Source organism: Notechis scutatus, chromosome 2 (genome assembly GCF_049901735.1).
Source record: "Notechis scutatus isolate UNSWTSFEM ecotype Mainland chromosome 2, rNotScu1.2, whole genome shotgun sequence".
Lineage (NCBI taxonomy): Eukaryota > Metazoa > Chordata > Lepidosauria > Squamata > Elapidae > Notechis > Notechis scutatus.
In genome coordinates this window covers 97,913,296-97,926,348 of record NC_142010.1, presented here as the reverse complement: position 1 = coordinate 97,926,348, position 13,053 = coordinate 97,913,296, and the positions used below count along the sequence as shown (strand labels likewise).

Genomic DNA, 13,053 nt, shown 5'->3' with positions numbered 1-13,053 from the left:
CTAAGGATTGAAAAGATCATTCCAAAACCTTCATACTTTTCCTTCCTGTGAGCACATCATGGTTTGAAGATAATTGCCTTGTCAAAATATTTTTTTTCCAACATCCTCAGATAAGTACTTTTGATAATTATTTGTGAGAATGTTATTTGGGCTTAATGTACACTGCTCAAAAAAATAAAGGGAACACAAAAATAAGATATCCTAGATATGAATGAATGAAATATTCTTATTAAATACTTTGTTCATTACATAGTTGAATGTGCTGACAACAAAATCACACAAAAATTATCAATGGAAATCAAATGTAGCAACCCATGGAGGTCTGGATTTGGAGTTACACTCAAAATTAAAGTGGAAAAAAATACCAGGCTGATCCAACTTTGATGTAATGTCCTTAAAACAAGTCAAAATGAGGCTCAGGAGTGTATATGGCCTCCATGTGCCTGTATGACCTCCCTACAACGTCTGGGCATGCTCCTGATGAGGTGGCGGATGGTCTCCTGTGGGATCTCCCACACCTGGACTAAAGCATCCCCCAACTCCTGGACAGTCTGTGGTGCAATGTGGCGTTGGTGGATGGAGCGAGACATGATGTCCCAGATGTGCTCAATTGGATTCAGGTCTGGGGAACGGGCAGGCCAGTCCATAGTATCAATGCCTTCGTCTTGCAGGAACTGCTGACACACTCCAGCCACATGAGGTCTAGCACTGTCGTGCATTAGGAGGAACCCAGGACCAACAGCACCAGCATATGGTCTCACAAGGGGTCTGAGGATCTCATCTCGGTACCTAATGGCAGTCAGGCTACCTCTGGCGAGCACATGGAGGGCTGTGCGGCCCCCTAAAGAAATGCTACCCCACACCATTACTCACCCACTGCCAAACCGGTCATGCTGGAGGATATTGCAGGCAGCAGAATGTTCTCCACGGCATCTCCAGACCCTGTCAGGTCTGTCATGTGCTCAGTGTGAACCTGCTTTCATCTGTGAAGAGCACAGGGTGCCAGTGGCGAATTTGCCAATCTTGGTGTTCTCTGGCAAATGCCAAACGTCCTGCACGGTGTTGGGCTGTAAGTACAACCCCCACCTGTGGACATCGGGCCCTCATACCACTCTCATGGAGTCTGTTTCTGACCGTTTGAGCAGCCGCATGCACATTTGTGGCCTGCTAGAAGTCATTTTGCAGGGCTCTGGCAGTGCTCCTCCTGTCCCTCCTTGCACAAAGGTGGAGGTAGCGGTCCTGATGCTGGGTTGTTGCCCTCCGGCCTCCTCCACGTCTCCTGATGTACTGGCCTGTCTCTGGGTAGCACCTCCATGCTCTGGACACTATGCTGACACAGCAAACCTTCTTGCCACAGCTCGCATTGATGTGCCATCCTGGATGAGCCACTTGTGTGGGTTGTGGACTCTATCTCATGCTACCACTAGAGTGAAAGCACCGCCAGCATTCAAAAGTGACCAAACCATCAGCCAGAAAGCATAGGAACTGAGAAGTAGTCTGTGGTCACCACCTGCAGAACCACTCCTTTATTGGGGATGTCTTGCTAACTGCCTATGCTTTCCACCTGTTGTCTATTCCAGTGGCCCCCAATCTTTTTTGTGCCACGGCCCGGTACCGGCATCACAAAATGATCCGCGACCCAGTACCGGCATCAGTACTCATGACAAGGTGAGCCGAGCGACCGGCCAGCCAGCCGTCCCCCGCTTCTCCCCGCCACCTTCAACTCCTCCTTTGTACCTTTGTCGATGGGCTTCGGGATGGCTTCGGGACGGCCGCTCGGCTCGCCTTGCCTTGGGTGCTGAAAGAATCCTTGCGCCTTAGTTTCGTTCGAAGCCGCCCCCCCCCCTTCGATGAAACTAAGGCGCGAGGATTCCTTCAGGACCCAAACGCCGCTTTCCAACCGGAAAAGCTCACCCGGAAGCACTTTCTCATCGAAACAAGATGGCGGCGCCCAGCAAACCGGCAGCCCAGTAGAAAATGTTCCACGGACCGGTACCGGTCCGGGGCCCGGTGGTTGGAGACTCCTGGTCTATTCCATTTGCACAAGAGCATGTGAAATTGATTGTCAATCAGTGTTGCTACCTAAGTGGACAGTTTGATTTCACAGAAGTGTGATTGACTTGGAGTTACATTGTGTTGTTTAAGTGTTCCCTTTATTTTTTTGAGCAGTGTATTTTTCCTTTCCTCTCGCTTTGTATTCAAGTCTGCCTTAGGAATACAAAATCAATTTTATTGATTCCATTTTCTCAATTTGTATAAACAATACAAGTTCTCCTTGTGGCATCTTAATAGCTGAAATAGCAGCCTTGTATTCTTGGCAGACAAAACACTTGGCATTCCCTGGCAATGTACAATTAAAACATACTATAGAACAAACTGTGAGGTAGTTTAAATCTTTTTTAAACATGAAAATTACTACTTGACTTAACTATAGATAACTAAACATGTCTAAGCATAAAGATACAAAAATTAGATAGGGTACACACATGGTTAGGGAGTGAATCAGACTACAATTATCTCTCATTCTGTTAATTGGATGAGTATATACATGCATAAAGCAAAATGTGGTACAACTATTAGAATTTTTAATTACATACGAAGTATGTACTTTCTTCTTACATGTATAAACAAAAGATATATGCCATGTTGTCCAAATGGATTTTCAGTCACTCAATGAGAATTCAGCTCAGTGTTTTGTCCTGCCACTGGTTCCATATACCCTAACATGCTGGAGCCAATATGGGATGCAAAAGGGAACTTTTTGGGTAGTCCAGAAAAAGAACATCAGTGGATACAATCTAGATCTTTTTAACAACAGTGTTACATACTTGAGTATAAAACACACCTTGGGCTGCAGAAAAATATAAGTGCCAGATCAAACAGAACTATGTCACATGAATAAGTTCACATGCTTGAATTATTTTATCGAGTGTTCCAGTAAGTTTGATATATAACACAAAGGTACCCCTAGTCAAAACAGCAAAAGTCAAAAGCATGAAATAGTTATTTAAAGTGTACAAAATGGTTCTCTGAATTTCATTAAGAGAATGTACACACCGGAACTCCTATTCTTGTAAAGAGTGTCAGGGTAAATTTATGAATGCTAAATGGCTTTACCCAAGGATGCATATTGCATGTTATGGTTTGACTGACAGTACAGTTTGGCACAAATTTATGGAAGGTAATTATATCAGATTTTAACATTACTAGTTTTAATGACTATGTGAAATAGTGTTGAAGCTGGCTTAGTACAAATTTTCAGGATAGAAAATCTGTTTTTAATCATTAGCCTTCAAAATTTGTTCTTATACCATGCAACAATGTATTTGAAAATACATTTCCATATTTCTAAGTTATTTTAGTTAATTGCCAGTGGAAAAAGCCAGAGCATTTAGGTAGTAATGTTTTTCACATATATTTTGCCAAAGAATAAGCCAGATCAGACTTTCAAAAAAATATTACTGGCATATCAATTAACAATTTAAAATGTAGCAATTGAAACTGCTGTTAACCTTGCACAACAGTGTCATCATACCAATAATATTGGTCTCAGTATGCATGAAATGTTTATTTTTAATTACGTTAGTGCAATTCTGGTAACAATCATTATTTTGTGGTTTAAAGCTGTCCAGAAAAAAACAGTAAGCTATTTTGAAGCTTAATGCTTTGTCATTTTGTACAAACTGGAGGAAATATAGCTGAAAGGACACATTATCTTTCAAGACTAGAAAAGTCTGGCCCGCCTTTGGTATAATTTCCAGAAATTTCTGCTCCACTGAAGTCAAATCCAGGATTCTGCAAGAGAAGGCATAGATAGCATTTTATTTATATTCTTGCCAAATACACCTACTGGGATATATTTCAAACTAAGACTACACAGAATTCTGTTATGTACTCTTTTTAACATTTTCTATTTACTGTATTAGCACCTGAAAAAAACTAATAATTTAAAATTTGCCTGCATATACTTTTATTTATTGCATACTATTTACAACCTGCACCGATCCAAATGCCCCTTCTATTTAAAAAAAAAAAAAAAAAAAAAAAAAAAAAAAAAAAAAAAAAAAAAAAAAAAAAAAAAAAAAAAAACTCACCTTCCCCTAATTTTTCTTTAAATAAAGCTAAATGTAAAAACAACCAGCTGTGTTCTAGAAACATTAATAACCATTTGAAAGCCAAATTAAATGTCAGAATGTATTTAAAAGTACATTCCATGAATCCTAATCCCGATAAATATAGGACTTCAAATAATAGTATATGTGAGATATACATACATACATACACACACACACACACGTTTGTGTGTGTATGTATACTGTGTTTCTTATATAATAAGGCCGGGTATTATTTTTTTTTGAGCCCTGAAAAACCAGCTAGGACGTCTTTTCGGGGGGTGAATTAATTCCCCCACCCACGCATCCTTGCCTAGGGTGCCCCGCTGGCAGCCTCGCCACCAGCCACTCCTAATGGCTGATCATGGTGTAGCACTGAGGGCTCCCTACCCCCGCCAAGCACCTTTGCTGCAGACCCGGGTCAGCAGGTGGGCGTCGTCGCCGTGGATGTCCATTGGCAGCGTTTCAGCCACTTCTCGGGCCTCCGTAGCTTCCATGGTTCCCGCTGGTGCCTCTCTCGCCAGCGCCGTCTCCAACAACATCTGAGTCACTCCCACTTTCCCCCCCATCGCCGTCCCCGCAACAACAGGGGAAAAAAAACATTGAGGTACCTGGGAGCGCAGCACGGTGCGTTTTCGTTTAATTCCGAGCAGTTGGTTGGGTGTGAGAAGAGCCGAGCGAGCGTCTCTGCCACTGCGACCCTTGGTGCTCTAGCCTCGGCAAGTTTCAAAAAGTCCCAGTGCGCAGCCCATTCTTGCATTCCAAGCCTACCCAGGCCGAGCTGCAGCTGTTCTTCTCACCAGCGCCGTCTCCAACAACAGCGACAGCAGCGGTGGGAACCATTTCAGCCGCTTTTCAGGTGGAGGAGCTACCTCCGTAACTTCCACGGTTCCCGCCACTGCTGCCGCTGTTGGAGACAGCGCTGGCAAGAGAGGGGCAGCTGCAGCTCGGCCTGGGCGTGTTTAGAATGCAGGAATGGGCTGCGCACCGGGACTTTTGGAAACTTGCAGAGCCCTAGGCTGGAGCACCAAGGGTAGCAGCGGCAGAGACACTTGCTTGGCTTTTCTCACGCCCAACCAGCCACTCGGGATTAAACGAAAATGCACCGTGCTGCACTCTCAGGTACCTTAAAATGTTCTTTTCCCCTGTAGTTGCGGGGATGGCAACGGGGGAAAAAGCGGGAGCGACTCAAACGCTGTTGTTGCAGACAGCGCTGGCGACAGAGACGCCAGTGCCGGCGGGAACCGTGGAAGCTACAGAGGCCCGAAAACCGGCTGAAATACTGCTGGCAGACATCCACGCCGCTGCCGCCTGCCCGCTGACCTGGGTCTGCAGCAAAGGCGCTTGGCGGGGGTAGGGAGCCCTCTGCGGTCCGCCATGATCAGCTGTTAGGATAAGAAGGTAGGTAAGAAGAACTTTATTATTATACAGGTACAACGAAATTGTGGATGCACCCCAGCAACTGTTCACAATATAATACCAGAGCACTTAAAAATGAAGATAAGAAAAATAAGAGTACCCGCGTCTCCATTTGCAATTAGAGAGTACAATATCTACGAATATACACAGAATATACATTCAACACTGACTGTGATGCTTTGCCAAGTGTAATACACAAGAGATGGATTGTACTGTAATATGTTATTATACATCTGGATGAGGTATTGCTATTTCAAATCTTTTCACATCTTAATAAGGTAGTGACTTTGTATTTATTTGCGGTTTGGATGGCCCAGGGAAAGAAACTATTTGTTAGTCTAGTGGTGTGGGATTTTATTAACCTAAAGCGCCGTCCAGATGGCAGCAGGTCAAAAAGATAATTGCCAGGGTGTGAGGGGTCTTCTATGATGGCCTTGATTCTGTTTTGGCAGCGGGACCTGGCTAAGTCTTCCAGGGAGGGCAGAGGGCAACCAATGATCGAGCTGTGTTTATCACCCTCTGTAGAGTTTTCCTGTCCTCAGCTGAGAAGCCTGCATACCACACACCCAGACAGTATGTCAGAGTGCTCTCCACAGAGGCTTTATAAAAAGCCAGCAACAGCTTCTTATCCAGATTGTTTTTCCTGAGAACCCGCAGGAAGTGCAGCCGCTGCTGAGCCTTCTTCACCATGGCCTTGGTGTTAGGGGACCAGGAGATATCAGCTGAAATATGGATGCCAAGGAATCTGATCGTAGGGACGGTTTCCACTTGTTCTCCGTTGATGATGAGTGGGGCGTGGTCCTGTCCATGTTTCCTGAAGTCCATAATCAGTTCTTTGGTTTTATGGACATTCAGTGACAGATTGTTCTGTGAACACCAGACAGACAGGTCTAGGAGCGGCTGGTGGCGAGGCATGGCTGCCCATGGGGCGCTCCTAATGGCAAGTTCCATCCCACCTTCCCCCCACCCCAATTTTGCATGTTTTAAAATAGGCCTAAATTTGAGGGGAGGGGCTTAATTTCATTTTATGCCTAGAAAAAAAGCTGGGTCTTCCAATTGGGGGGGGTGTATTGTTGGAGAAACACAGTATATGTGTGTGTGTGTGTATAAAATTTGTAACTATGGTATTTTTGTTTTGTTTATAATGCCTTTTCTAGGAAATAGTGTTTTAAACAAAAATAGCACTTAGCAATAGTACTTATTGCTTATATCGTGCTCTATAATCTGTACAGCACTCTCTAAGACAGGGGTGGGCAAACTTTTTGGTTCGGGGGCCGAATTGACTTTTAAGATTTGACAGACGGGCCGGGTCAGCACAAGATTTTTGGGAATCGCCCCCTTCCCCCTTCTCCTCCTTCCCCTCCCCTCGGAGGCCCCTGAGTCAGGAGTTGGTACCGCCGGCGCGGCTCTGCGCGGCTCCAGTCCCGCGTTGCCTCGGGAAGGGAAAGGCAAAAAGGAAGAGCCGCGGCGGTGCTTTGCAACGGGAGCAGCGGCACCGGCTCAGGCTCAGTGGCTCCTGGTTTTGCCTTTTCCTTCCCAAGGCAACACGGGACTGGAGCCACACGAGCTGCGCCAGCGGTAGCAACTCCTGACAGCCCCAGCCGGACACCTGAGCGGAGCCCGGGCGAAACTGCCTGTTGCTGCTGCCGGAGCACCGCGGGTCGCCTCCTCCAAGCAGCCTGCCCGCCCACCGGGCTTCCCTCTGCCGCATGGCTCGGGGCCAGGCGCGAGCGCCTGCGAGTTAAAAGGAAGCCGAAAGTTGCTGGGAGCAGGCTTTTAAAGTGCCTCCCGAGCAAAGTTTAAGCAGCCCGCCCGCCGCCGGGCAGAACCCTTCCCGCTCCACGGCGGGAAGACGCTCCAGCCTGCAAACTTTGCCTTTGCAAAGCCCTGAAGCCCCGGAAAACCGAGCAACTTCCCAGCAACTTTCGGCTTTGTTTTAACTCGCGGGCGCTTGCGCCTGGCGGAGGGGAAGCTCGGAGCCTCCTCCAAGCAGCTTGCCCGCCCGCCAGGCTTCCCTTCCGCCACGCTGCTCGGGCCAGGCGCGGCGCCCGCGAGTTAAAAGGAAGCCGAAAGTTGCTGGGAAGTTGCTCGGGTGCTGGGAGCAGGCTTTTAAAGTGCTGCCCAAGCAAAGTTTAAGCCTGGAAGCCCCGGAAATCCAAGCAACTTCCTAGCAACTTTCAGCTTCGTTTTAACTCGCGGGCGCTGCGCCGCCCGAGCCGCACAGCAGCCCGCTCCAGCAGCCCGCCCGCCCGCCGGGCGGAACCTTCCCGCTCCTCGGCGGGAAGACGCTCCAGCCTGCAAACTTTGCCTTTGCAAAGCCCTGAAGCCCGGAAAACCGAGCAACTTTCCAGCAACTTTCGCTTCGTTTTAACTCGCGGCGCTCGCGCCGCGCCCGAGCCGCACGGCGGAGGGGAAGTCCGGAGCGCCGCCGGGTCGCTCCTCCAAGCAGCCCGCCTGCCCACCCGCCTGGCTTCCCCTCCGCCGCGCGGCTCGGGCCAGGCGCGGCGCCCGCGAGTTAAAAGGAAGCCGAAAGTTGCTGGGAAGTTGCTCGGGTGCTGGGAGCAGGCTTTTAAAGTGCCGCCCGAGCAGGACCGCCGAGCCGGGAACGGGGCATCAAGGCAGGGCAAGGCTCCACCAGCAGCGGCCTAGCTTTAGGTGGCTCCAAGCAGCCCGCCCCACCCGCCCGGGTGGAACCCTTCCCGCTCCTCGGCGGGAAGACGCTCCAGCCTGCAAGCTTTGCCTTTGCAAAGTTTAAGCCTGGAAGCCCCAGGAAAAAAAGGGGAATCGGCGGGGACTCACCTTCGGAGAGGTCGCACTCGAAGGTGATTTCGAACTCCCAGCCGAGGCCTTTGCAAATTTCTTTTCTTTCCTACCCTAGATCGCTCCGCACTGTTTTGCAGCTTTGGGGGCCACGCGGCACAGGGCAATACGCCACGCCCAGTGATTTTTTTTTCAGGGGCGGGCCGGATTGGACAGACCAATGGCAGCGATTTTTTTCAGGGCGGGCCGCATTGGACAGACCAACGGGCCGGATGTGGCCCGCGGGCCGTAGTTTGCCCACCCCTGCTCTAAGAGGTTTATAAGTGTCAGCATATTGCCTCCTCAGTCTGGGTCCTCATTTTACTGACCTCAGAATGGAAGGCTGAATCAAGCTTGAAACAGTTAGGATCAAACTCTTGTCTGTGGGCAGAGCTTGCAATGCTGCATTCTAACCACTGGGCCACCATTTATTTATTTTTTACACTATGGGTAATATCTATTGACTTGCCTCTCTCTGGAACCTTTCTAATGTAAGCTTCCTTTGCATTTGGTCTTGAACCCAGGGATCAGCAGCATACTCATTCTTCAGCAGTGAACTCCAACAGTTTCCAGCATCACGGTTGGTTTTTGTCAAGGTGATTCGTATCAATTTCTGATCCTCTTTTTAATTGAAAAAACAAACACTGGATTTATTCACAATTATCTTTGGAACAATTATTTGAAAGATGATGACTAGGTGGATGGACTCAATTACAGAACCAACAGTACATTGTTAGAAAACAAAGTTGAAGACAAATTATCCTGGAGAAATCTACCTATGTGATTCCCTAAGATTGAGCACTGATTTCATGGTATATAATCATGATAAATGCTCATATTTTGAACTGTAAGGAAGTACAACACAAATTATGTAGACACCCTCATTTGTTTTCCAAAAGGGACAAGGTCTAATGATATTCCAATTGAGATTAACCCAATACAACTGCTGGGGTATAGTCCTTTTTTTTAACAACTAAAAAAATGGACAGATACTTGTACTAATTATGAGAAATTTCAAAAATCAGCAAGATGTTTCAGGAATTTCCAAGATGGTCAGTGCAACATGGGGAAGAACTTTGGCATTCTCCCATATTCTGAATGCAATGTAGCATTTGAGTAACCTTCAAACTGTTCTAAGTATAGGAGGTCCAAAGAAGACTGTTTATTTATTTTCATATGCTGAATCTAACAAAATATTAATCATTATAGTCTGTGGATCTTTGTATAATACATGAAAATAATGAGTACAAACCTTCCCTATTTTTCTTTTTCTTCCATCTATACACGTTCTGGCATTACAATAAACCTTTTAAGACTTTAAAGAGATTACTGCTGTCTTGTCCCCATGTCTCTTTTTCTTCAATGTTCCATCAATTAGAAAAAAATCTGAATATATCTTAACTCAAGATAGCTAAAGTATTTACACGGAAATCAGACTCATTTTTACCTCCACTTCTATTAACAAACCAGAATATGGAAAAGGAGCTTTCCTTTTATTTTAAAGTCTTAAGAAAAGGAAAACAATGACGATGTTATCCATTCTATCATGTCTGACTCGGCGACTGTATGGGCCAGATCTATTTTCAATGTTCTGCTTGGTGTCAGCTTTGATGGTTCTTTGCTGGCTTGCTTTGTTTTTATCACTAAGTCTTCCCAGCATAATTGCTTTCGCTAGTGAATTCCCTCACATGACATGGCCTAAGTGAGACATAGACTTGCAATTTTGCCAAAAGGGAAAAATCACATTCCTATGTTATTATAAAACAATATTATATACCATGTGATTTTTTTAAAAAAATAATTAAAAAATCCAAGCAAGTAGAAGGAAAGTCCACAATGAAACTAAATTGTGTAAAGTTCTCTAAAGCACAGATCTTACCTAGTGTCCAGGTTGCTTCATCAGCTATTGTAGAGTCAAATAAATTACCCTGGGGGAAAAATATAGGACCCCTGTTTCAAAAGCAAATATTATGGATTTATAATATTTGAATGTCACAAATACTATATACTATAATTTTGTATGTAATTTTGTAAACTTTGCTGAATTAAATTTAGTAGATCAACAAAAGGTCAGATTATTTAACAGTATATTATTGCATAAGAAGAGGTCACATTTTTAATTGTTTTGGCTATTTTAATTGAGGCCTTGAAGATTTTAATATATCAAAATTCCAAGCTTAATTATGACAATTAGTTTTCCTTTCATTTGAACTCTATCCTGATAAAATGGAAAGTTTAATTTCAAATTTGACCCCTTTTGGAAAGGAGGAAGAAATTATTAAGTTGCCAACTGCTTAATGACATCTAAGGTGACAGACAGGTTTTTAATTCCAAAGCCATAATTCCACAGATAGGGAATGAATTAGCACATGTGACTGTAGTCTGGGTGCTTGGAAATGTGTTCAAACTTTTGATCAGTTGCCAAATGCTCCACAATCATGGGATCACCATTTGCAATCTTCTTCACTGGTTTTCCCAGAAATTCATTGGGGAAGCCAGCAGGGAAGGTTACAATCTGCTGTCACCTGCCAAGAGCACTCTCACTTGTTTCTGGGGCGCTAAAAGAACTTCCTTCTGAAGAATTTCAGTTTTGGATTACAGCAATCAGGATTTTCAGCTCCTGAGTTGAAAAGCAATGAGGTTGGGTGGTGAGAACCTTTCTGAATTTCAGCAGGGAAGAATTTCATCTCCTAAGCAGAGAAAGACTCACTTGTGCCCTGTGCAAGGCCTCCTCCAACCCCCAAAGCAGATCTGATCCTTACCTCCTACTATGTCTGCTTAAGATCCTACAAGCTCATTTAACAATGCAACCAGAAGTTTTGGGATTGTGGTCACCAAGAAAAGCATTCATATGACACCTTAACAACTGCTTTATTCAATGACTGAGATGCCAATCCCAATTGTGGTCATAAACCGAGAACTACCTGTTAGCACAAATGTTACATTTTAATCAGTTCATCAAAATAGTCTGACTAAAAAGATTATACAACATAAATATTTATTTTTCTAAGTGTATTCTTGGTTTTACTGTTAGCTTTTTACATCAATGGTAGACTAGAAATCTGAATTGCCTGCCTAAGATAGGAGACCGAGAAGCTCTTATATGCAGCACTCAAGATGAGAGTGGGGCAATTAAACCAGAATTCTACATATAACCTGTTTAGTTTGTTTTTTTGTTTACTAATCAATGTGACCAGTCCACAAATTCCCTTGAGATAGTCCTTGCAGTTTTTTTTGGTAAGTGTCTTGTCAATGCCTGCTTTCTAGGACTGAAGAATGAGTGACCGGTTCAAAGTCACCCAGTGGGCTTCATGCTTAAGGCAGGACTAGAACTCACAGACTCCTGGTTTCTAGGGGAAATGATAAAATGACGATAAAAGTGATTTGTTGCCAAATCACTTCCGAACTCGTGACAACAAAACTGCAGGGGGTTATCCAGGCAGTCACCAAGAATCAAGATTGAACCCCCCCCCGCCCAAAAAAGTTTGGCATAGCAGAAGCATCAAGCAAAACTCAATACGGGACCACGCAGCAATGAGTCTACGCTACGCCCTCCCGTGTCACATCATGAGGACTAAACCGAACTAGCATCTCTCTCTCTCTCTCTCTTTTGCAGAGGTACCTTGAGCACCTCCTTCCCAGCTACGGTCAAAGCCAGGTGCCGGCTCTTCAGGCTGCATTCCACGTCCCGCGCTCGGGTCCCTTGCGGCACGTTCACCTCGACGAAGACCTCTTCCATGGTTTGGTACCAGCGTCCCCAGGGAGTGGCGCAGGGCACGAACCCGCTCCGCTCTTCGAACGGCGCAGACATCTACTTGGCCGCCCAAGCCTGAAAAAGACGCATGCGCCTTTGCCCGGCTGCCGCTCGTTCGCCTGTCTTCGGAACTATTCCGGTAGAAACCGCGAGGGGCGGGGCCAAGCGTGCCAGGCTTCCGCCAGCTTCTTCCGCCCATAGATCCAGAACGAGGAGAAAAAGAGTGCGCGGTAGAGTGCGCGGTTATAACGTTTCACACCAACCAATCACAGCACAATCTTTTGGGTGGGAATAGCTGGTTCACGTTTCTCGTTTGTTTTCATTTTATTAATGAAAAACCTTTAAGTCAAGCAAAACCACAGACTGTCAAGAATTAACTGCTGAGAGACAATACGGAGAACGGAGACTGAGAAAGCTCTATTGGTATCCGCTACGTTTGGTGAATTTGTTTGCCCAGTGCTAGTAAAAAGGAACATGCGTAGATACACGGGCCGATTTAAAATAAAACCACACTCTATTTTACTGTTCACACAGAACAATAATATTTTGCGTGAAAAAGGGTTTAGAAACAATGCTTCAGTGCTATAACCACGTACGTCACTCTTGATCGAGAGATGTTTTGGAGTTCAATTCCCAAAATCACTGACTGGCCAGCAGATTATGCGAGTTCAAACAGGATTGATGTGGAAGTAAAAAGATGCCAGGCTGGGGAAGCTTGCTAAATATATTCCACAATCTAGTTGACGTGTTGGAAACTGCATCCTACGTGCACAGTATACAATATATTTTCATTTGACAACATACAATGTTTTATTTAAAAACCGAACACGCCATGAGTTTTTTTTTTTTTAAAAAAAAGCGGGTCTAAAGTATGTTAAATATTCCTTTTACTTTGCAACCTCAAACTGTCAATTATTTCTGTTCACATTTCATTGCACTCAGTATGGGAAGTCTAAACTCATATCGCAC

General features: G+C 45.2%; 1 protein-coding gene across 1 annotated transcript; it reads right to left on the bottom strand.

Moving 5' to 3' along the window:
• Positions 1–2,565: 2,565 nt before the first annotated feature.
• On the bottom strand, positions 2,566–12,235 carry NUDCD2 (NudC domain containing 2). The gene is made up of 4 exons (XM_026682169.2): positions 11,953–12,235; positions 10,210–10,258; positions 8,800–8,951; positions 2,566–3,795 (listed from the first exon to the last, which is right to left on the bottom strand). Exons 1-4 carry the CDS (start codon positions 12,139–12,141, stop codon positions 3,712–3,714), a joined length of 474 nt encoding a protein of 157 aa, XP_026537954.1. The 5' UTR covers positions 12,142–12,235; the 3' UTR covers positions 2,566–3,711.
• Positions 12,236–13,053: the final 818 nt, after the last annotated feature.

Coding starts and splice junctions, on each gene's coding strand:
- NUDCD2 (XM_026682169.2), bottom strand. CDS start 12,141: ATGTCTGCGCCGTTCGAAGAGCGGAGCGGGTTCGTGCCCTGCGCCACT. Junction 10,259..11,952: donor CTGGGAAGGAGGTGCTCAAG/GTACCTCTGCAA, acceptor TTTTTCCCCCAG/GGTAATTTATTTGACTCTAC. Junction 8,952..10,209: donor TGAAGCAACCTGGACACTAG/GTAAGATCTGTG, acceptor TCAATTAAAAAG/AGGATCAGAAATTGATACGA.